At 57.8% G+C, this 22,362-nt stretch overlaps 9 protein-coding genes across 9 annotated transcripts; 1 reads left to right on the top strand and 8 right to left on the bottom strand.

Annotated features, from left to right (window-relative positions):
- Nucleotides 1–38: 38 nt before the first annotated feature.
- LTHEOB_6318 (Glycoside hydrolase family 1) lies at nucleotides 39–1,924 on the bottom strand (the record flags this gene model as incomplete). The annotated part of the gene is made up of 3 exons (XM_035515561.1): nucleotides 39–90; nucleotides 154–914; nucleotides 968–1,924. 3 exons carry the CDS (start codon nucleotides 1,922–1,924, stop codon nucleotides 39–41), a joined length of 1,770 nt encoding a protein of 589 aa, XP_035372901.1.
- A 736-nt stretch (nucleotides 1,925–2,660) lies between these two features.
- On the bottom strand, nucleotides 2,661–3,790 carry LTHEOB_6317 (Nap family protein; the record flags this gene model as incomplete). Its single annotated transcript, XM_035515560.1, has 3 exons — nucleotides 2,661–2,830; nucleotides 2,885–3,646; nucleotides 3,700–3,790. The coding sequence occupies 3 exons, from the start codon at nucleotides 3,788–3,790 to the stop codon at nucleotides 2,661–2,663; spliced, it is 1,023 nt and encodes a 340-aa protein (XP_035372900.1).
- A 1,099-nt stretch (nucleotides 3,791–4,889) lies between these two features.
- On the bottom strand, nucleotides 4,890–5,760 carry LTHEOB_6316 (Mitochondrial 54s ribosomal protein; the record flags this gene model as incomplete). Its single annotated transcript, XM_035515559.1, has 2 exons — nucleotides 4,890–5,419; nucleotides 5,613–5,760. The coding sequence occupies 2 exons, from the start codon at nucleotides 5,758–5,760 to the stop codon at nucleotides 4,890–4,892; spliced, it is 678 nt and encodes a 225-aa protein (XP_035372899.1).
- Nucleotides 5,761–6,576: 816 nt separating this feature from the next.
- Nucleotides 6,577–7,734, bottom strand: LTHEOB_6315 (Nitrogen metabolite repression regulator; the record flags this gene model as incomplete). Its single annotated transcript, XM_035515558.1, has 2 exons — nucleotides 6,577–6,979; nucleotides 7,100–7,734. The coding sequence occupies 2 exons, from the start codon at nucleotides 7,732–7,734 to the stop codon at nucleotides 6,577–6,579; spliced, it is 1,038 nt and encodes a 345-aa protein (XP_035372898.1).
- A 1,426-nt stretch (nucleotides 7,735–9,160) lies between these two features.
- Nucleotides 9,161–11,161, bottom strand: LTHEOB_6314 (Lysophospholipase; the record flags this gene model as incomplete). Its single annotated transcript, XM_035515557.1, has 5 exons — nucleotides 9,161–9,424; nucleotides 9,726–9,881; nucleotides 9,930–10,940; nucleotides 11,009–11,052; nucleotides 11,110–11,161. 5 exons carry the CDS (start codon nucleotides 11,159–11,161, stop codon nucleotides 9,161–9,163), a joined length of 1,527 nt encoding a protein of 508 aa, XP_035372897.1.
- Nucleotides 11,162–12,176: 1,015 nt separating this feature from the next.
- LTHEOB_6313 (uncharacterized protein) lies at nucleotides 12,177–12,630 on the bottom strand (the record flags this gene model as incomplete). The annotated part of the gene is made up of 3 exons (XM_035515556.1): nucleotides 12,177–12,336; nucleotides 12,413–12,488; nucleotides 12,591–12,630. The coding sequence occupies 3 exons, from the start codon at nucleotides 12,628–12,630 to the stop codon at nucleotides 12,177–12,179; spliced, it is 276 nt and encodes a 91-aa protein (XP_035372896.1).
- Nucleotides 12,631–13,808: 1,178 nt separating this feature from the next.
- LTHEOB_6312 (WD repeat containing protein) lies at nucleotides 13,809–15,886 on the bottom strand (the record flags this gene model as incomplete). Its single annotated transcript, XM_035515555.1, has 5 exons — nucleotides 13,809–13,957; nucleotides 14,017–14,527; nucleotides 14,581–14,984; nucleotides 15,035–15,132; nucleotides 15,228–15,886. The coding sequence occupies 5 exons, from the start codon at nucleotides 15,884–15,886 to the stop codon at nucleotides 13,809–13,811; spliced, it is 1,821 nt and encodes a 606-aa protein (XP_035372895.1).
- A 1,467-nt stretch (nucleotides 15,887–17,353) lies between these two features.
- Nucleotides 17,354–19,271, bottom strand: LTHEOB_6311 (P-loop containing nucleoside triphosphate hydrolase protein; the record flags this gene model as incomplete). The annotated part of the gene is made up of 2 exons (XM_035515554.1): nucleotides 17,354–18,559; nucleotides 18,612–19,271. The coding sequence occupies 2 exons, from the start codon at nucleotides 19,269–19,271 to the stop codon at nucleotides 17,354–17,356; spliced, it is 1,866 nt and encodes a 621-aa protein (XP_035372894.1).
- Nucleotides 19,272–21,019: 1,748 nt separating this feature from the next.
- On the top strand, nucleotides 21,020–22,237 carry LTHEOB_6310 (uncharacterized protein; the record flags this gene model as incomplete). The annotated part of the gene is made up of 1 exon (XM_035515553.1): nucleotides 21,020–22,237. The coding sequence occupies one exon, from the start codon at nucleotides 21,020–21,022 to the stop codon at nucleotides 22,235–22,237; it is 1,218 nt and encodes a 405-aa protein (XP_035372893.1).
- Nucleotides 22,238–22,362: the final 125 nt, after the last annotated feature.

Here is a 22,362-nt window from a genome sequence, read left to right as displayed (position 1 = left end):
GATATCTCTTATGCATACACACTCGTAAAGTTTCCCCTCTACAACAGCCTGGCTGTCGTGTTAGACGGCTCATCCACGTCCTCATGCTCACTAGTAAATCACACTGTCAGCACGCTCACCCCAAAAACAAAAGGAAGTTCGGAATCCACTTACTTAAACCAGTTAACAAACTGGAACACGCTCGCCTTCGGCGTCCTCGTCAAATCCGTGTAATTGACATATTGCAGACCAAACCTAGTGTTAAGGCCGACCAACCACTCAAAGTTGTCGAAGATGGCCCAGCCAAAGGCACCGGTGACATTGACGCCGTCGTAGTGGATCGACTGCAGGATGGCGTCGAGGTAGGACTGGAAGTAGTCGGCACGGCGCAGGTCCCAGAGGATGGTCGAGAGGTCGTCGAGCTGCGACTCGAAGGGCTCGGCGAAGCCGAATTCGGTGACCATGATCTCGTTGACGGAGGGGTAGAGCTCCTTTGTGATCTTGGAGAGGAAGCGGCGCAGGCCTTGCGGCGCGTCGGTCAGCCACGAGACGCCGGGGTCGCCGGCAGGGCCGAGGGGGAAGCCGTCGGGGGCGGCGTTGGTGCTGCCCGCGCAGGTGGGCCAGGATGGGTGGGAGGAGTTGGTGAAGCAGTTTTCGTAGTCGTCGATGGCGAAGGCGGTGAAGGACGAGTAGCCGTCGATGGCGAAGTAGTCGCACGAGCCCTTGATCAGATCCTTCTCTTCCTGTGTGTACTCTGGGAGGATGTCACCCAAAGTATCTTTCAACGATTGGGGGTAGTCTCCATCGGTCCAGGGTCCGCTGAACCAGCCAAGCACGAAATCGAAGTTGCGCTGAACTGCAATGGCGTCTGCCTCTGAGGAAGTGTTTGGCTGGAAGTAATTCCCAGAGTTCTTGAACGTTATAGTACCGTGTCCCTGTTGCCGTTCAGTACTTCATCTCCCATTGTTAGAACACGAGAAATACATACCTTGAACTCCTCGTGGTACCATTTCGCAACCTTTGCATGAGCAAGCAAGGTATAGTGTCCACAGATGAAGCGCGTCGGCAGACCTCCAGTGTAGTTGTTGTATGCAGGATAGTAGTCACCAGCAGGGTAGACAGAGTACTGCCAGTCGCAGTACTGCGGTTCGTTGATAGTGAACCAATCATCAACGTACTCGTCATACCGGGAGATGACGAACTTCGCATAGTTGAAGAAATCATCAACAATTTCGGGCGAGGTCCACGCTCCGTACTCGTTGAAAAGAGCCAAAGGCGTGTCCCAGTGGAAGAGCGTAATCTTCGGCTTGATGCCATTGGCCACCATTTCCGAAATCACATCGTCGTAATGAGCCACAGCCTGCTCGTTGACGGGGCCCTTGCCAAAGGGGAAAAGGCGCGGCCAGCTGATACTGGGGCTGAACGACGGGATGCCCAAGCTCTTCAAGCGCGCAAAATCCTGCTTGTACAGCCAGTAATGGCTGGCCACGACGTCGCCGGTCGTGTTGTCAGCGACGAAGTTAGTGGCACGGTGAGACAGTAGATCCCATATGCTGGGCCCCTTTCCCTCGGCGTCGGCGGCTCCCTCGATCTGATAGGAGGAAGACGACACGCCCCATTTGAAACCCTTGGGCAGCTTCAGGTTCGTGAGGTTCGTGTCGTAGCTGGGGACAAGCGGATGGATGGGTCCCGGGCCGGGGTGCACGCTGGGCTCGGGCGTCGGCGAGACGGTGGTGGTGACGGGACCGGTGGAGATGGGACCAACCTGATCCCACAGGAATGCCAATGCCTCGTCCGAGTAGTCGGTGTTGGACCTGTGCTTCGTCTCGATTGCGGGGAGAGCATAGGTCTTTGTCGAATAGTTTCCCACCGGCTCCTTGAAGGTCAACTGGGCGCCGGCGATGGCGGACGAGGCCAAAAGGACGGGAAGGACGAGGGAAGGCATGGCGGGTGGTCAGTTGGCAGAGTCCGTGGGCCACACAGGACCGGATGGGAGCGGCAGGCGGGCATATTTATGGGGTGAGGTGAGGTGTCAATATTCTCAGCGCCCAGAGTCGTCATTTCCGGTCCGTGATCCTCTCATGCGATGGTCGAGCGGGGTTCAGGTAGAAAAGAGGCGTGGCGGAGAAGGAAACTTTGAGCTCGGATGAGGAGTCCAAGCTCCATTGACAAGGGTTAACCAGTGACGAGCCGGCAAAACATGGAGCCTCGAGGCGCGATGACGAGCAGATGCTTAAACGGACCAACAAGAGCCGCGCTACGGATAAACAAGTCAAGGATCGTTTCATTCCGCTACTTGTTCCTGACGCGCCCCGGCGGGGGAGAAAGACGGAGAGCCAACTCCGCGCCCAGATTGGCCTGGCAGCGGGACGGCCCAACACCGCTCTTGCAACCATGACTAAGGTGCACTCCGGCAAGCTCGGGCGCGAAATGAGAAAGGACAACATCTAAACGCCAGCGCCAATCAATTGAAGACATGCTGTGAATTACCGGATGCTTGGTCCCTCAAGAAACTATTCAAGACGTCTTTTTCGCCTTCTATCCAAATCAATCTCAGTCACGCCAACCCTTCCGCATCCATCCGCTGAGCCCAATTCCATCAATGCTGTCCCCGGGTATCTAGCTTTCTTTTGTTATATCCAATCAGACCCAATCATTTCGAACCTAGCAATTATCTTTGCTTAAGTGCGGCGCTTCTTGGCCGGGGGAGAGCTCTCGCCGTTCTTCTCCTTCTTGCCCTTGCCAACAAGGGCGCGGATATCAACCGGCTCGTCCTCATCGTCGTCGACGTCGATATCCTCAATGTCCTCGATAGACGAGAGGTCGTCGTCGTCAGCCTCCTGGGCAGAAGCTAGTCTCTGTTAGCACATGGCACTCAAATAATTCTTGGCGAACGGTTACGTACTGAAGTACTTGATGGCGTTGGGCCAGATGTCCTCGGCAATGAGCGTGGCCAGCTCGTCGCCAGTAGGGAAGACCTCGGACTCCTCAGCGAACAGCTGAATCTCTTCATCCTCCTCGTCCTCCGGGGACGTCTCCTCGACCTTCTCGCCCCTGGACCTCTTGGCGCGGTCCTCGGCCTCCTTCTTGGTGGCCTTAGCAGACTCCTCAGCGGTGACGAAGGGCCGTGCCGAGACGAAGCCGAAGAAGGTGAAGAAGCTCAGGGTGCCCTCCTCGCTCAGCTCCATCTTCTCCAGGAGCTTCTTGTACTGGGGCAGCTTCTTGAACTCGCTCTTGACCTTCTCGGCCGACAGCGTCTTGCGGGCCTCGAACAGCTCGACGGCGGCGTCGGTGAGGCCTTCGGTCACGTCCTGGCCCTTCTTCCAGTTGATCTTGACCGGCTCCGACACCAGGCCCGACCAGCCGTCGAGGGCGCGGCGGTACCAGAACTTCTTCTCCAGCACCTCGTTGTCGAAGTACTTGTTAGGGCCGAAGCCAAACTTGACCGAGAAGCTGCGCGGCGAGCCGGCCGGGTCGTCGATCTCGAAGCGCGTCACCTCGATGCTCTTGAGGCAGTCGGCGAAGATGCTGGAGTCCGAGGGCTGGATGAAGTTGTCGAGCTCGGGCGGCACCTGCTCAAAGACGAGGGCCCAGAAGTTGGGGAGCTTGGAGATCACGTCCTGGCGCTTCTTGTAGAGAGGCTGGGTGATCTTGTACTGCTGGCGGACTGGCTGCAGGTCAGCTTGGGGAGCGCATTCAACGCGGGCGAGGGCGGCGTACTGATCTGGAGGTCGGCATCCTCAAATTCCTGCTCCAGCTGGATCAGGTCCTCGTAGGTAACGTCGGTTTGCTCGGTGGCGGAGGGAGCCATTTTGGTAGAAATATAGGATAAGAGGTGGGTGTTTTGGGGGAGGTCTGGGAGGGAGAATGTGCGGCGAGAATCTAGCCGGACGGACGGCGCTTTTAAGTATGCACAAATAACGTGGAGGCGAGCAGGTAAAAATGTTGGGATGCAACAGCAACTAGGGTTTTCAGGCCGATCAGCCCGACTCATTCTTCGTGGATGCCGTCATTAACTGACTCGCGCGTCCAGGACCCTTTGCGCCTCAATCGCGCTCCGCACGGCCGTGCCAACGGCTGCATGCTGATTTGCCTGCCGTCGGCAACCACACCCCAACGCGCGGTCCCGTGCGGCTTATGCCAAGTTGTGCCTCAATCCGTCCCGGTACTTTCCCCGACCGCTGCTCGAACGCACAAACATTGCGGGGGATCGGATGTCTAGTCCACTTCCAAGCGGGTACTGCGCAGCGCTAGCCTTTGACCCGGACGCGGTTGAGAGGACGCGCTATCTGTCCTTCGCCAGAAGCCAGGAGTGCATTCTATCATTACAGATAAGGGCCGAGGGTTGCGCAAAGGAGTCTCCGCGACAACCTGGAATCTCGCCGGCACACAGCCAAGCCATTACGCCAGACCCAGTGCCATCCTCTTGTTATACGCATCTAAGAATCGTGAGTCTCGAATCCACCGGCTGTGTTTTGAGTGCTGAGCCCCCAACAACTTCTAAAGTGGGCTGTGGCGCCCGGCCACTTCCTCCATGTAAAGTAATAGAGTCTAGCCCTCTATTTCCGTTGTCAGCGTTGAACCCAGCTCCCGGATATCACCGATACCGTTTGTCTGTGTAGATGATGATTCGATGTTGTCCGTTCGGAGTTTAAATGTCCGTAGGAGTTTGATGACCAACTTGGTTCTCTAGCCACCCATCCACTCTCACGCATGGGCCTCGCCCATCTCGAAGAAACCGCACAAGGATCTCGTATTTTGCAAGCCAGTAAGCTCCTTGGACTTTGGCTGAATGCCTTCCTTCAGCGGTGAAATGATACCCATAATACATGCACAGAGACCGTCCCCCTCATGAAGCCCCAGAGTACAGCTGCTCAATCCCACTCCAACTGTTCCCTCCCTGCCCGCACTTATTTACCCTTTTTGCCAGCCTTCTTCCCAGCATTCGCACCCCTCCCTCTCATCGAACCACCGCCCCTCAGCATCGCCTTCTGCCTCTGGTACTGCCTGACGATGTTCTCCACGCTACCGCGGTCGTGCTTAGGCTTGCGCATGTAATACAGACGGGCTCTGCGGGCCCTCTTCTCACGGCGCTGCACGACCTCGATGGCCTCGACGTTGGGGCTGAAGACCTTGTACCACATCTCGACGCCGACGCGCGTCAGCTGGTTGCGCAGCAGGATGGCCGTGTCGACGCCGCGCCGCCGGATGTTGAGGCACACGCCCGCGAACGGGTCGCCGTTGCGCTGCCGCACCAGCAGGATGTCGCCCACTTTCGCCGCGTCGCGGTTCGTCTTGGAGAACAGGTGCGCGCGCGCCCCCGTCGGGTCGAGCGTCGAGAGCTGCGTCGCCGTCACCGCCGCGATCGGGTCCTTGCACTTGTTTGCTGCTGTTGCCGGCGGCGGGTATACCTTGATGGGGTTGTGGACTTTGCCCGACTCTGCACAATTGGGAAATGAACCGTTAGCCCGCCGTTTGCGGATACTTTTCCCCCATATTTGTCCTCCTTCCTTTCCCCGAGGGCTCAATTGCAGCAGTAAAGGGCGGATTGGCTCAATCGAGCTTCGAAACGGCCGAAAATCGCTTGTAGAGAGTCCTCGGGGGTCGTCTGGGTGTGCGTGGTGAGGACGTACGCTTGATCAAGCCATTGGCGTGCAGAGCCTTGGGCTGGTTATTCGTGAGATCGGCGAAGCAGCGCTGCTGGAGCTTCGAGGACCGAGCCTGCCGCAGCGCGGTCTTCCAGGCGGCCAGTGGCCGTGCAGCCGGGCGTAGTGTTGCCATGTTGTGTGGGGGTGGGTTCAGATAAGTCCGCGGGTGTCTCGAGAGCTTGAAACTTCCGCCGAGGCGGCCGTGATGCTGACTAAGCGCCACGATCCCGCACAAGAAGCGCCCGCGACCTCCGTGCCATTGAGTGGTACGGGCATCAGAGTAGACAGGATACAAAGCAGGGAGCGATCGGCGGAACAATCAATTCTTGCTCCTGGCGCCCAGAATACTGTCATGCCCTTGTATGGCTTCATGGATGTTGGCGAGTGGGTGGAACCTCAGATCTAACCGAGTAAGGTAATACCATAGGGCCTTCTTTGAAGATCAGTGATGTTCACGCGGTGACTTGTTCAAGAAAGATCGGTGAAAATTGTCAGGGTGAAATGCCACCTCTACACTTCCGCCAAACCAAAAAACCACGCTCTCCTCGCCAACTTGAACGATGCAGGACCACTCTAACATGGGCTCCCTTTCAGCGATGTGCACCAAATCACAGCCATACATGTTTTCCCAAGCCATCGAACCGAAGAGAGGGGTGATTGCAGGATCTAACAAACATTATCCACCGTCCAGCCGGAACCCAAGCTCTATCAACCGAACGGGAAATCCAAAATGCCTTCGTGATAACGTGAATCGTGCTGGTGATTACCTCTTTTTTGATGGATACCCACGGTGCGCTCAGCCGAAACCATCCTGTGTGTCTTAGAAGCAAGTAAAGTAGATCCGCTAAAGCTTTTTTGTAATGCCGCCGCCAAACCGACGAATCCACAGCAAGTAAGAACGCCAACGCAATGCAAAATGCTCTTTACCTCGAAAATGCGACGAGTGCCCTCAGAGGTTCATCACCTGGAAGTAGTTCTCCACGTCTCTGAGTGGCGTCTCCGCAGGCGTGTCTTCGGGCTGAGTATCCGTGTCGTCCTCGTCCATCCAGGTGAGCCCGTTGGCCCGCTCCTCCACGGGGAAGATCTCGCGCGCGTACTCCTCGATGTCGCGGAACCCTTCCCACAACTCCAGCGCCGTCCGTGTGCAGTCCTCTTCCAGGTCGGGCCCGAAGTAGGGCGCGTTCTGCCACCCTAGCACTTCCTCGAGCACCTCCAGATGTTCGCGATACCCAACTGGCACGGGGACGTGGAAGGTGACGGGACCACGGACGTACCGACACGGCCGATTCAACGCGCGGCTGAAGGCCTCGCAGACCTGCACCGGAGTGAGCTGCGAGAAGGCCAGGGGAATTCTGCATATGAAATTTGCGTTAGTATGACTAACTCAACAATGACTCAGGACATGTGGCGTCTTGCACAACCGGACTCGAAGTCCTGAGGCGTGCTCTCCGTGAGACAACGCTTAGACGTACCGCTGGCCTGCCCATTTACGCGGGCCTTGCTTGAAGATCTGCAAGATGGCAGGGCCGACATCGTGCTCGGCGTCCAACCAAGGAATGGGGATGTGGGGGTGGAATGGGGCCTGCCATTCGAAACTGCCGTCGTCCTGCAGCTCCATGCGGAACAGCGGGTAGGGCAAGCTGGTGAAGTTGTTGTGGTAGGTGCCGGCGTAGACAAAGGTCGCGGGAATGCCGATCTGGCGGACAAAGTTCTCGACGGCGAACTTGTTGGCCCAGAGGGGCAGGGCGCGCCAGCCCTTGTCGTAGATGGAGTGGTCGGGCATGCTGCTGTAGATGAAGTGCTCCACGCCAGCCTTCTTGGCGGCCATGGCCATGGCGCGGCCGGTAGCAATCTCATCGCCCCAGTGGGTGGTGTTGATGAAGGCTAATTGGGCGCCCTTGAAGAGGTCGGCTACGAAGTGGTCATCGTCCAGGGAGCCCACGCGCAGGTCGACTCCGGGAGTCGAGGCCAGCTCCTGCGCAACAATGCCCTGGGTGTCGCGCGTCTGGGCGCGGACCTGCCATCCGACGGCGGCGGCGACGCGGATGAAGCTTGCCGATTGGCGGCCGGTGCTGTTGATGGTAACGACCGTCTTTCTGTCTTGCATGCGGAGCTCGTGTCTGCGGTGAGAAGGGTTTTCAAGAGGGCGTTGCGGGCCTTTGGCGTGGTGTGATGGGTCGGCTTTGGGGAGGAGCTGGTCGGGCGGAGGGGCGCGGGCACGGAAATTATATCCTGGTGGTGGTGAGGGAGCGCAATGGCGGGCGGACAGCGCTGGACATGGCCTGAGCAGACAGTACGTGCATGTGCGCGCTATCTAGAGACAGGGCCGGTCAAGGGTGTGCGAGGCGCTTCCCGTACGAACACAGGGCCCAGGCGCATGGGAGCAACGGGCCGGCCTTATTTATCTCATGGAACGTGACTGTGTTGGGAGGAGAGGCAGAGAATTTTGCAGACATAGGGCCAGGCTGCGCGCGCATCAGGGCAGTGAATCCTGCCTAATTACCTAATAGCAGCGTGTCGGGGCAACTCGGCTGACTCTGCACTGAATCGTGGCGTCTGGAGAGCGCGCGCGCTGTGACGTGAGACGGAGCAGCAGCAGCGCAATGCAGCCGTGGACGGTGACGAAGTGCTCAGGGCGGTCTGGTTGCGGGCTTCGCGGGCATCGCGGGCAATGCGGGGAAGAGCACACCTGATGAGTCGCGGCCAGCGCCCGGCCCCCGGACGGCGCGCAGGTACAAAAATAGGCCTCGCTGCCCCTCGCCGTCGCCCGCCAGCTTGAATTCCAGCGTCGTGGCGCATTGCGGCGCTCCATTGGGCCTGCCGCACACGGAGAGCGCCCCGCCAGGTGCGGCAGCGCAGGCAGATCGCGCCGGGCCTGCGCGTGCCGACCTCGCTGCCCGCTCGGGTTTGCGTTGTTAAGAGCGCGCGTTTCGAGAGGGTAATCGATTGCTGCTGCCCCTGCCCCGCTAGGCGGACGACTGCCGCGCCACGAGCCAATGCCGCCCCCGCCCGCGCTGAGATCGCGATTGCTGCAGGGCAGCTGACTAACGATGGTACCTCCAACGCGTTTCACCGCGCCGTAGCGCCAAATGCACCCTGGCCCTTGCGCGCTGCCGTGGTGCCATTGTCTAAGAATCCCATTTCGGCGCGCGCGCATCCCCCGCTCTGGCGTGCATCTCCGCGGAGCTACGCCGCCCTTCGCTGTTGCCCGCCCGCGATGCTGCCAACGCCCGCCTCAAGCGGCAGGTACACGCTGCTTCCCCGGATTGTCCTCCGCCGCTCGCCTGCGCTCCAAGCGAGAGCCTCTCCTCCGCATTTGAGATCGCCGCGGCCCTGGCCTGATGTTCGTCTGACAGGGCCCCGCCGCGACCACCTACAATACGACCGCCTCCCTATCTACAGTGGGTTCGTAGCTTTCCACCTTCCCTCAGACACACTGAAGCTCCGCCCCCGCCTGCCGCTTGGCACCCCATCCTCCGTCAGCCGCGATTGCGCGACGCTGCGGCACAGCCAAGCCGCCCGCCGTCCGCCCATCAACCACTGCAGTTCTCGCCGACGCCTGCCAGACGCCAGACCTCTGCGCACCCCTTCTCCACCGCGTGCAGCGACGCCGACGCCGTCTCCTCGGCGTGCAGGTGCGCGCCCGCCTCGCGCAGCAGCCGCACATGATCGCCCTGCCCCGCGTGTGCTGCGAGATAGAGCGGCGTGTGTCCTTCTCGGTTGCGTAGGTGAACAGATGCGCCCTGCGACAGAAATTCGCGCAAGATCTCGACGTTCGGCCCGGATGCCGCCAAGTGCTGTCGTTGAGATGTCAGCTTTCATGCAAGGTAATCTCTTTCTTCATGCGCCACTTCGGCATGTACGGCAGACCAGTCGGCGATGCTGCTGCTAAATGCGACGACGCCTCCAACAGCTCCTCCGCGCCTGGTGAAGGAGGAGCTTGCCCCGACCACGTCGCCCGTCGTCTGTGGAGACGGAGATACGCTCGCATGCAGCCTGCTCGCCCACCGGACTACCTTACCCAGCCGAGACCGCAGCCCGTGGCGGCTTCATCCACTTAAGGGAGAGACGACGGAAAAACAAGGAAGTAAGACTCACCAATGGTGTGTTGCCGGCGTAATCCGTCTCATTGAGCAGGTATCTCGGCTCGTGCCTTATGACATCTTTAACCCCATTGAGATCTCCATCCTTGATCTTGTAGCCCAATGATACCAGGCTCTGGATCTCAGGACTCATGAGACCACTGTCGGGGTGCTGGAAGTGCGTGGTTCCACTCTCCTGCAGCTCTCCGCGAAGGCTTACCGACATCCTCTTAGCGATCTCAACAGGTGTCATGTCGGGCAGAGACAGCAGGTAAGAGAGCTTCGTCAGCGCGGCCTCGGTCGTCATATCCTGACCGAACACGACGCCCGCCCTGCCTAGGACGGTAGCTGGTGCGTAGAGGGCGCTGACGCTCCCGCTGAGGCACTGCGTGACATTGACGATGACAATGCCGCGCTTGACAGCATCGGCCATGATCTTCGTCATCTCTGAGTCGGGACCGCCAGGGGCGTTGCCGGCACCGAAAGTCTCCAAAACGAGACCCTTGAGGCCATCCAAACGCAGGACTGCATCCAGCATCTCCGGCTTGATACCGGGGAAGACACGCAGACAGGCAACGTGCGCCGTGTCGAGATTGGTCTGGATGCTGAAAGGATGCACGCTGGTGGGGCGGTGCACAAGGCTCCATTGCACGTTCGTACGCAGGCTAGTAATGGTGGCCAGCGGAGCCAGGTTGGGGCTGGCGAAAGCGTTGAAGTCGTCGGCCGAGACTTTGGTGCAGCGGTTTCCACGGAAGAGTTTGAAGTTGAAGAACAGGCAAACTTCGGGAATCATGAAGTGACCGGCAATGACCAAACTGGAGAGGAGGTTGTCGGTTGCGTCGTTCTGGAGCTGCATCATAGGCGCCTGGCTACCGGTCAGGATAACCGGCTTGCCCAGGTTTTGCAGCATAAAGCTGAGGGCGGAGCACGTGTAGGCCAGGCTGTCGGTGCCGTGCAGCACGACGAAGCCATCGTAAAGCGTGTAGTTGCGGTACAGAGTGCGGGCGATCTCATCCCAGCCGGCGGCGTTGATGGAGCTGCTGTCCAGCAGCTTCTCGAACTCGAGCACCGAGTAGCGCACGCGCCGGCCGTAGGAGCTCTTCGGCGTCCGCAAGCTCTGGACCGCCTTCTTGGCGCCCTTGTCGTTGGTGACGATCTCCAGCGGCTCGGGATATGAGCCGTCGTTGAAGGACGGGCGCGGCGCCAGGCAATTCTTCAGGAAACCACGTGCCTAGCCTAAAGTCAGAAAACCCGGCGCGGATGATAAGAGAAAATTCTCCCTATTATGCCCAAACTCACGGGGATAAGACCATCCTCGGACTCTTGCATGCAGATCGTGCCACCTGAGTATAGTTGTAAGCGTGAGGTTCAACATGGTAGTCAATGAGGCGCCGCCATACCGGTAATAACGATCAAAACCCGGGTCTCCGGGACATCTTGGCTGGCAGGCATATTTTCTGAAGCGTTGCGCGGGTAGAAACTTTTATGCGGGTCGAGACAGAGAGGAACGAAGCGAGAGACGACGACGCCGGGCAGAGGGGAGAGAGAGAGGAAGGAATGCAAGCTAACAAGAAAGGGTGGTGGTGCGCCAAAGGCTAACAACCAGCAGTAACAGTCGGTCCCCACCAGGGCACAGCGGCGGTACTTATACGGTCTATTTTGAAAAGGTACCAAACGACCCGACCCCGACCGCTCCTCCCAAAAACCAACAAGAAATCAAAGCAGCCCGAGTGGCCAGAGGGAAGGCAAGAAAAAAAAATTCGATCAGGTCCTAACTGCACCAGTTGTACCGAGAGCGGCTTAGCGCGTGGTGTTTGCTGTATTTCTATTACCCCTTCAAAACTCCCCTGCTTATCGGCTCGTGATCGTGAAGAGGAACTTTTGACGAGCGGGCAAGGTCACGATGGCAAGCAAAGCTGTATGGGGTTCGAGTGGAGGGGGGAGAGAGAAAACCCGAGGGGCTGCGGTCATGAGTCTTGCATGTGTGAAATGCCGTCTCGCGATTCGCCAAACGATTCTCGCGCTCGGGACGTTTTTGCCCTTGTTATCGGAAAGGCTTGGAGTTTGGGAGGATTTTTTGGCTCGAACGTTCGCACCGATCACCGAAGCGCCGATGTGCGGAGAGCTGCTACGTCACCCCCGCCCACTGGCTTGTGCGCAAGCGGCCGACCCGGCGACACAGGCTTGGCAGGTACCGCGTCTCGCTGGCCTGCACATTCCTACATCACATGGATGTTTGCACACACAATAAAGTAGCTTCAAAGCTTCCAAGACACGAAAACTAAGGGGGAGAATGTTCTTAAATCAGCAAGTTCTTCATCGCCCATGATCCCCGGTCGCATGATATATCACGCTCGAATTGCCATTGTCCATCTCGCATCGGTCATCATCTCCAGAGCTCGCTCTCTTTCCTACACATTCCCAATCGTCCATCTACCTTGTTGGGCTAGGGAGCAACAGAGTCCGTCTACATCGGGTCCGCCATGGTACCGTACCCGCCGCGCTGCACCCTCTCACTGTACACGCCCGGCGTGGGCCTCGAGTCGTAGAAGCCGCGTGCGGCGTCCTCGCGGCGCTTGTAGTAGACGTACTCGATGTAGAACGCGTGGATGTGACCAGGGAAATATCTGTCGCCCCATGGAATCAGCACACTTACTGTTGTCACAGATGAGGGTGAGCAAAGAAGCGTGGTTATATACGCACCCGAGTATCGTGAGCAGAATGTTGATCAGAAGGTCAGCTCCGCAGCCCGCGACCATGAGGACGCCGATGGGCGGGACTAGTTTTGTGTGTCAGTTGCGTGTTAGCCAGGGCGCGTCGCGCGAGGCTGTGGGCACGAAGGAGGGGAAACGCGCGTCGGGGGGCAGGAAGGGGCGCTTACTCAGAATGGTGATGAGGATGATGAGAATGGCGCTGATCATATTGCCTGGTTTGCTGCCTGCGGCGGCGGTGTGAGAAGTAGTAGTAGTAGTAAGAGCGATGATTTTAGGGAGTGTGTGCTCGGGCGGCTGATGGGCTGGGGCGCAAGCGGGAGTGTTATAGGGTGTGTGTTCAGCGGATCTGGTTGCATGGGAGCAACCAAGGCTTCGCTGGCGTGAGAGGGCGCGAACGGGAGCAGGGCAAGCTTCGTGCATGAAGCGCTGTGGCGGTGCCTCCCCCCGCCCTCGACCTGAATGCATGACGCATGTTCATGTGGCGCGCGCCTGGGTGGCACGCTCAACACTTGCCACGCCCGTTTCAGCAGACCTTGTCCTCTACCCATTGATTGGCGGCAGCCTTCCGATTAGCCATTGTCCGGATGGGTCCCCAAAATAATCGGCTCATTGCGCGCCACCTCACGCTCTCGTGCAAGCAGCACCATGTCGGAGTGCAAACCCAACCACAAGCACGGTTTACAGTACTTGAGTGTTATCATTCATTTCTTCTATCCTACTACATCTGTCTTCTTGTTACATTTCCAGATGCACCAACTTCCCTTCATCATCAATCCAGGCCTTAATGCCCCCATCGCTTCGAGCAACAAATAACCTTCCGGTCCCTCGTTGACATTCGTCGGAAATCTTCGACCCGCCTTGGGGGGGTCAAATGACTTGCAGGAGAAGAGAGTCTGTGTGAACCAGAACAGCACAAAAAACGCCAAGCCACAAACATCCAGCCCGCCGTTCCTTCTACCCGCCATCCTGAAGCGTGTTGCACAACAACAATAACAACAAAATCCATACCCGTACTCCGGCCATGTGCTAATCGTGGGAAAAGGAAGGGGATGCAGAACTTGTCGGACGAGCTCGGTGGAAGTGCGACGGTACAAATCCACTGCTCCGAATGTCGAAGGGCTGAAGAAAATTATTTACTGGTGAATGCTCTGGGCTTCATCATCTGAAAGGACGTGTTTGAAGACACGAATGAAAGAGGGGCCGCCGTGTAGCTGTAACCGTGCAATGCTGCCGTCCTCAGCGGAGAGGAAAGAACGTCTAAGGCCATGGTCATGGAACGCCACTATCGATCGAAACCTCTACTCAGTCTGGGAGCTGATGGCTTGGTCCATCTGAGACTACGTTAGAAATCAAAGGCGAATCATGACACAAAAGCCGGGGATTTCTTACATGCGAACTGTACGATCGTCGCCTGCAGAGGCAAAGACCGTGGGATCCTTGGGGTGCCACGCAACGCAGTTGACGCAGCCGGATCTGTGTGCCTCGAGCTTTTCGACCAGATTGCCGTTCGACCGCCAGATGTAGACCCGTGAATCTGCTATAATTAGCATCATTGGGCTACTCGCTACGACATGGCATCGTCGAACAACTTACCTTCGCTGCCACTGACGACGAAGTTCTCGCTAGCTCCTCCGAAAGCGCTCCGGATTATGTATTCTCTTTGCTTCTGGCCTTCGTACTTTTGCAGGAGCTCGCCAGTCTCGATTTCCATAAGGCAAATCCTGTTCTCGTTCATGCTGACGAGCATGTGTTGTGAATCCTGGCTGATGCTCAAGGATGTCAACTTGACGTCGCTCATCTCGTATTCGTAGAGCTTCTCCTGAGTCAGGTAGTCGTAGACCATGACGTGATGCTCCAGCACAACCACGAGACGTTCGCCATCCGGAGTGATAGCTACATCGTGGACACGGAGAGCGTAGCCGCGCTCGCGCTCACTGCCATCCTCCTTCCACGTGTGTCTCTTCTCTCCGTCTTTGGTCCAGATGCAGAGACCAGCGTTGGTGTCTTGGGAGCCGGTAACGAAGGTCTCGCCGTTTGGAGCCCAGGCCGCCGAGGTCACGGGGTAGTCGAATCCCTTGTCGAGGCTTTGAATAAGTTGGCCGTTCTGGATGACTGATTAGTGGCCCGTATAACAATTCGAAAAGACTCCCAACTTACCGTCATATCCCACAGCTTGGCAGAGTTGTCCTGGCTGCAGCTGATGAGCTTCGTATCATCAGGGCTCCAGGCGAGGTAGCAGACGCCGTTCTCATGATCTTCAAGAGCGAAACGCCGCGTGTAGTTTGATGTGTCGTAGACGTTAATCCTTTGGTCCTTGCCCGTGGTTGCAAGCATGGATCCATCATTGGAGAACTTGAGGAACCAGACCTCGTCAAGATGATGACGAAGCTCAAGCACCGACCTAAGCGGGAATTCTTCGCGGTCGCATTGGTGGTCGAGGTAAAGCGAAGGAGAGGCCGAGGTGTTGTGGTAAAGACACTTGCTAACCCAATGATCCTTCACCTGATCCAAGAGTACTGCGAGTCTGTGTTCGGGTATCATGACGTTGGGGGATATGGATTCTGCGCCATGGTTAGCAACGCAATCGTCGAACCAGTCGGGCGCTACTTACTGGACAACTCGGAGAGAAGAATACTCCGCGATTCGCCTGCTGCACCATCCCAGCTTGCTTGGAGCTTGAGATCCTCGGCTGACTGGCACATCATCAAACTACACAAGCGTCAGCTGTTTGAACACCTTCCATGAAACTGGGCGAGTCCACGACGGGACGCGTCATTGTGGAAATCAGGGGTGAGACAGCATACCTTGACAAAGAGTGTAGCGCATGAGTGTCTTGATGGAGAGGTGTAAGCTCTTGACGGAGCACCATGAGCGCAGCTCCAAGATCGCGCTGTTCGAGGAGTTCCAGGTACTTCTGCTGTCGCATCCAGAATCTCATCTGGTCCTTGTTCGCTCCCTCAGCCAATGTCAGACCCCGGATTTGTTGGGTCCCAGACGACCACTTTTCAGACCTGTCGGGCTCCTTTCCATTTCCATAGCCGTATGCACCATCACCGATGCCTACTCCTCCACCATCCTCGATCGTTGTACCGAATAATAGCGCCTCGGCCTCAGCCCAATCGCCCTGGAGCACCGCATTCCGAAACGCTGCAACAGTCGGACCCTCGAGCTCAAACCCACTCTCCTGACTCAGCGAGGCAGCCGCGTTGTGGTATCCAAGATCTGAGAGGCCTTGAATCAAGATCCTTGTTACCTCCTCTCTGTCGTGGCCGAAGAAGGTGGTGGGCGCGCCAGGCCTGCTGCCGTTGGTGAAGGAAGTAGTGTCGCCATTGCTCTCAGTCGCGCCATGTGCGCTGCCGTTTGTCGCTTTTCCAAGGCCGGATGGCGAGACGCCGTTGCGGCCGTTGGCGAAAGCTTGGGAAGGCGATGGAGACCTCCGCGATGGATCGGAGCCTAGGCGCATTGTGTGATCGGCTCGGCGTCTGCGTTTTGGGCCGCGAGAGGCCTCACCGGAGCGTGGGTTTTCGGGATCAGAGAGCGTGGCCTCTGATGAGCTGCGCGCTCGCTTCACTGCTGACGAGGGTTGGTCTGGTTCGGAGAGCGGGACGGAGGTAAGGGCAGCGGGCGTGCTGCGGGCTGCAGATTGTGCTGAGAATGCCGTGTACGATGGAAGATCCGGACGTGGTTCGGCTGGGGAGTCGGGGGCGAGTGTAGGGGGATGGTCGTGAGGGATTTCGTCGGCCAGCTCGGCGGGCCTGGCGGATGTAAGAGGCGCTGAGGTGGTGCAGGCCTCTTGCAATGGGTGCGGGAGCGGTTAGGCTTGGGGGAGCTGCTGGAGCGGATGGGGAGCTGCAGTGGCGAGCGGGCGCGCGTGCGGAGGGCGCTCCAGCCGTGTCGACGCCGTCGTAGGCGTCTACTGCGGCGGGAGCTGGAGTCGGAGAGCCGGCTTTTGCGGTGCTGGAGCAGGTAGATCGTGGCCCAATACGCGGGCCGAACGTGGGACAGCTGCGAGCCGGGGCCCGGGTGGAGACTGGTGCGCTGGACGGGCAGGATTCGTGGTTGTGGCTTGGGTCGCGGGGAGCAAAGAGGAAGAGTCTGGGGAGGAGTGATGTCGGCAGCTTGGGGCAGTCGGCGGGCGTCTTGGCTCGCCCCGGAAGCGTTTAACTTATGCAGCAGCTGCAGCCTTCCGGCCGCCTCAGTGATGTGCAGCAGCGACGGCACACGCGCCCGTTCTACATCCAACGCTCTCGTCTTCGCGCGTCCCTTTGCTACAGTCAGATGACGCTGTGACGGTGTTAGGGCGTTCCGAATCGCGCAGCGGTCCCCGTGCTCCGGACGGGTACCGGTGGGGCGCGCGATAAGGCTTCCTACGCCCTCAACCGCCTGCAGCTCAACATCATCCGTCCGCTGTCTGCTGCCACTTTGTGTCCCCCCGCCTGTCATCCCAACTGCAGGAACTTCTGACTTTTGACGCCCCAGATTCCGCTCTCATACCTTGGCAGCAACACCCAGACCCATCCCCGACACCGGCCTCTGATTTCCAGACAAGATGCGTAATCGTTCATCAGTGAAGAGACTCATAATAAAGTCCACGCCAAGGCCCCCGGAATGTAGCGCCGTCCGGTGACCGCTGCAACAGCCCATCGATGTGGAGCCCGTTTGCACAATCATCGCACAACAGCGGGAGAGCGCTTGGCCTATGACCAGAGCAATGGACTAGATGCAGATGGCTACAAAAGGCATGCCAGAACAGTCAGATAGGATGACTCGGCTTTCCCTGCGACACGATGACACGACACATTTGATATTTTCCCAGCATGCACCACTGGAGATACTGCACTCTATCTGCGGTGGTAATTGAAATCCACATTGCTGTACGACTTTAAGCGATTAACCCGCGCCCTAATATAAATGCTCTGGATGTAACACATTAACCGCCCTCGACCTCTTGCTCGTTTGTTCCTTCGGCAGGGTCCAGCATTTGCCACATGAGATTCGAGAAGCCGATGATGCTGTTAAATGCCTCGTCCCGCCGCCTGACTGCTTCGATCTGATCCATCTCTCCGTCGATAAAGGCAAACTCCAATGTCTTTCCCTCGACCACCTTACGAAGACCGCGACCCAGTGCCGACCCCGAGGTTTTCCGCATTTCGCTGATTTCGTAAAAATGACGCGACCACAGCTGCTTTGCCGGGAACAAGCGAATCAGCGAAATGCCGCTTGCTGAAATGGCAAGACGAGCCGGAATACCGTGATAACGGCACCGAAAAGTCAGAAAGTTTACGTATTCGCCAGGAAATGATGGTGCATCTACAAAGACTTCGTTGTTTTCTTCGACAACGGACTGCTCCATGCTATGGCCACTTTCTGCTGCTCGCTCCGCAGTTCGCGCACGCATCCGCTGGGCTTGGTTGCTCAGGTAGCGAAAAGACCATTGGGCGTGCGTCGGAAGGCCCCAGAACACATATGACACAGGGGAGACGGCTCGTCTGAATCGTGGGTAATGGCTCGCAACTGGTCTCCCCATGAAGAACCACCAGATTGCCACAAAAGTCAGCACTCTCATCGAGAAAGCGGTCGGCGTGAGGACGCCGAGGAGAATTGCGCAGGCAATGCAGAACAACGTGGCCCATGTCCGCTCGGGAAACTTCCAGTCGTAGAAATTCTGCATCCTCTCAAGATGATCGGCGAGGTCATTGAGCTGTAGCTGAGCTCGAGGACCAATTTCGTCAATCAGCGGGTCCAACCACTCTCCAGGACCGTGGCGATGGATGAGCTCGCTAATCTTGAAGGCCGTAGCTCCCTGGTCCATGACCCGCTCGTGCGATTCGCGAAGCGACTTGATGGAGCGTTGACTGTACCTACTCCGAAGTACGATGAATACACACCAGAGGAGGATAAAGGAGAAGACATAGTCGGCCCACCAGAGGAAGACGAAAATTGCCATCCATCTCCCAGATTTCCTAGGGTTTTCCCAGAGGTATATCCCCCGTAGCTTCAGGAAGTATGACTGCCAGGGTGCGGATGCCATTAAAATGCGCTCCAAGTGCTCAATTAGAAGGTGACGACTAAAGGCCGTTTGATCTAACGCATCGCTTCCGAGGGCATGGTAATCTTGAGTGGCGTAAAGGCAGCACTGAGCGAAACGTCAGTGACTCCACAAGCACGGTACAGGGATGGCCACGTACGTTTCCCCAAAACTTGGTCCAATCTGTCCCAACGTATGCCCCGTCGGAATCTCGGATTTCGACGTCTTTGAAACGAGGGTGCTCAATATACTGGGCGGGCACGACACGCACGCGATGAACGAATCTGCTTGTCGTCCACGCAACCCTCAGGCTTTCTCTTTGCGCCTGTAGGCTTTGGACCTCCTCTTCGTACGCCTCGGCGTTATCCTCATCGTCGCCGTCCGAACTCTTGCGCGCAGCTTCTAGCCGATCATGGGCATCCAAAAGCACCTTGTCGGCCTGCTGTGACAAGAATGGCTGCTCCGGGGCGGCTAGCTTGGCGGCAGCTTTCCGCTTTGCAGAGTCCTTGGGATGAACGACGACCCGAGCCAGAGTTTGGGCGCCATCCTTGGCCTGGTGGAGAGCGTCGCCAACGCTGACGGGTTTCTGAAAGACCTTTTGGGGGTTGAACGCAGGGTTGGCCTCAACGTCGTCGAAGTCGTCACTATCCTTAGCGCGCACCAGGCCCTCCGTATTGTCGACGTGTAGTACTTTCTTGGTCTTCTTCTTAACCCGATGCGAAATATTTTGGATGCGTGATTGGCGACTAGGGTTACCCGGAGAATGCGGAGATCGCTCGTCGAGATCGGAAGACGGCTCAGAACCATATTTGGAAGTCATACTAGTAGGCATGCGTTCTCAAAGCAGCTCCATGTAGCTGGCAGCATTATGGTGAACAAGAGGATCGGCGAATGCTGATAGTGACGCTGGCCGGGGTGGGAAGCCATCGGAGAAGTAGGATGGAGGTAATATATGCAAGGCCATGGAAATGAGGCTCTATTCCCTGTTTGATCCGATGCATGTGCATGGCGTGTCTGCTTTCGGGTGGAGAACAGGTTGACGACTGCGGCTGGGCGGGTGTCGATGTCATGGATGAGCGGCGTCGGCACCGATTGGCTGCTGCGAACGCCCGATCGGCAAGCCATCCTTCAGGCAACCTGGCACGCCAACTCTCAACACCAAAACACTTCAGCTGACAGAGCTAAGATTGCGTTTGAGAAACTCACTCCCGACACAAGCCGATCATACGGCGACGACCCACGTGCTGTCATCATCCCAGAATCGCCCATGTGGACTTGGTGCTCTTCTCCAACCGTGTTTTTCACGCCTGTTTTGCACCTGCACCTGCACCTCAACTGTTCATCTGTGGTCGTTCATCTACCGAGCGATCGACAACCCTCGAGTCCACTTTGTATTGCGATCACGTCGACGTAGTCTGCAGACTGCAACAAAGAGCCAACATCACACCCAATGAAATCGTCGGGTAGCATATCTAATCCAGAACTCCGTTATTTCAACTTCCTGAATCCCCTTCTTTCCGTCCCGAAAAGCCCAGCTCATTACCATGTTGGACGCCGCTGAGGGTTCCCGTCTGCCCTCAATCAAGGAACAGGCGGTGTATACCGCGGCAGGAGCACTTGCTGGCGCCGCCATATTTCCCATCGAGCTCGGATCAATGCTGTCCTCGTCAACAAGAATCCCAATCTCTACCCTGTTCCGCTCACACGCATCGATCCAAGTTCCCCGGGTTGCATTACGTTTCTGGACGTTTGACATAGTCAAGTCACTGCTCTCTAGCCCTGCCTCGGAGCCTCCTCCGCCCGCCCGCACAGCGCTTGTTGGTGCAGTTGGTGGCTTTTCCGGGGGCCTCGCTGAGGTGACTTACCAGGCTCTAGTGTTTGACAGACGACTCCCAACTCTCCGCGCGTTGGCGCCCCATTCCAGCAGGTTGTTTTTCTGTTTCGGCACCTACAACTTCCTGGCAGCCTCTCTCTCCAGCGAGACACCTCCGCGCCCGTTTTGGTATTGCTGGCTCATGGGCTCAACGGCTGGAGCCACGGGAAGCGCCATCATCGCTGCGGTTAGTGGACTGCGAGGAAAGGGCTTCTTAGCTGCAACTGGCAAGGGTGCTCTTGTTATTGGAACCGTCATTTCTGTACAAGTGACATCGTGTGCAGAAGCCTTGAGACGCACCGGAAGTTGATGTCTGTTGTCATGATATCCCAGAGCACATTCAGTTCGGCAGGACCTGGCTAGCTATGCAAAAAGTCCTGTCTTACCGGTGGAAATGCAGCCATACGAAAGGAGTGGTAAAGCTGCTATGGAAGTTTTTCTCTTCGGTACTAGCTGGCCACAGCTTCCTCTACTTCCTTGTGTGATATTGCCATATTTGGCAGTCATTGGCTCCAGCACATTCCATCAACACTGATCCGCGATTTCTCCGACGCCTGAGCACAAGCGAGGCCGGGGAATACTGAATGACTCAACCTCTGACTGTACACAAGCCATAAAGAGCAACCTTAAAGAAAGAGTCATAAATTTCCAGACAAGCACAAACGACACACCCACAATTGCATGCCACCTCCAGCATGGGCGGCCACTCATTTGAGCCAGAAGGCCTCGCAACGCCCCGCATACCCACCTCCCTCTACAACATCCTAAAGCAAGAATACGCCGCCGCCCTCTCCCCCTTCTACCACCGCACCGCCCACGCCTCCACCATCCCCACCAAACCCGACCACGGCGACGTCGACATCCTCGCCTCAGGGCCCCTTCCCCACACCACCCCGGCCGCCATCGCCGCATCCCTCAACGCCGCAGCATTCAAGCGCAACGGCGCCGTCACCAACTACGCCATCCCGCACCCGACCACGCCATCCACCTTCGTCCAGCTCGACGTGCAGGAATGCCCACCAGGCTACCTCGACTGGCAGCTCTTCCAGGCCTCGTACGGCGACCTCGCCCAGATCCTCGGCGTCGTCCACCGGCCGCTCGGGCTCACCGCGACCGATCGCGGCCTGCACGTGCGCATGGCGGCGATCGAGAAGGCGAACAGGAAGGCCAGCTTGGTGCACCTGTCACACGAGCCGCGGGCGGTGCTCGCGTTTTTCGGGCTGGATCCGGGGCCGTATGAGAGGGCTGAGTTCGGGAGCGAGGAGGAGGTGTTTGCGTGGGTGGCGGGCGGGAGGTTTTTCGATCGGTATGCCGTCGTGCCGCGCCGCGGCGGCGGCGGCGAGGAGGAGGAAAAGAGGCCTGAGAGCGAGAATCACAACGACCGCGCGCGGCGCGCTAAGCGCGGTATGTATCGCCGTTTCGTTGAGGAGTGGGTGCCCGCGCATCCGGAGGCCGGGGCGGCGTGCGCGTGGACGCGCGAGGCGGTGCTGGAGGAGGCGTTGGACGTGTTTGGGAAGCGGGCGGAGCATGATGAGCGGCTGGCCGAGTACCGGTTGGCGACGCGGGAAGAGGAGCTGTGGCGGGCTATCAAGGAGAAGGTGCCGCGCAAGGGCGTCAGTCTGGCGCTTGTGGTGAGGGGGTTGAAGAGGTGGGTGAGGGTGGAAGGGGGGACGCTGGCGCTTTGCGATGAGCCGCTGTTGGAGGAGAAGAAGCCTTGGTTGAGGCATATGGGAGAGAATGGGGAGGAAGAGGTGTTGAAGTGGGTAGAGGAGCATTGGGTTGAGGTGCAAGTGAAGGAGAAGGCGTTTGCTGCTTTGAAGAAGACGCAGGGTCTAGGGTTGGACAGCACTTCGGATCTCCAAGAGAAGGAAGCAAAGCGAATTTGTCTAGGTGACAATATTTCGGCGCAGTAGAAACTCTGGGACAGCATTGACTATTACTTTGTGCAGTTAGCCGCGAAGGAGACTGGCGTTTAGAGTGTTACACGGATGACGTGGTTGGAGGATTAGAGCAGATTCCCACGCTATGGCCAGAAGCT

The sequence above is a fragment of the Lasiodiplodia theobromae genome (assembly GCF_012971845.1).
Source record: "Lasiodiplodia theobromae strain AM2As chromosome Unknown scaffold_18, whole genome shotgun sequence".
Taxonomy (NCBI): domain Eukaryota; kingdom Fungi; phylum Ascomycota; class Dothideomycetes; order Botryosphaeriales; family Botryosphaeriaceae; genus Lasiodiplodia; species Lasiodiplodia theobromae.
The sequence above is the reverse complement of the archived record's forward strand: the minus strand, read 5'-3'. Positions and strand labels throughout refer to the sequence as shown.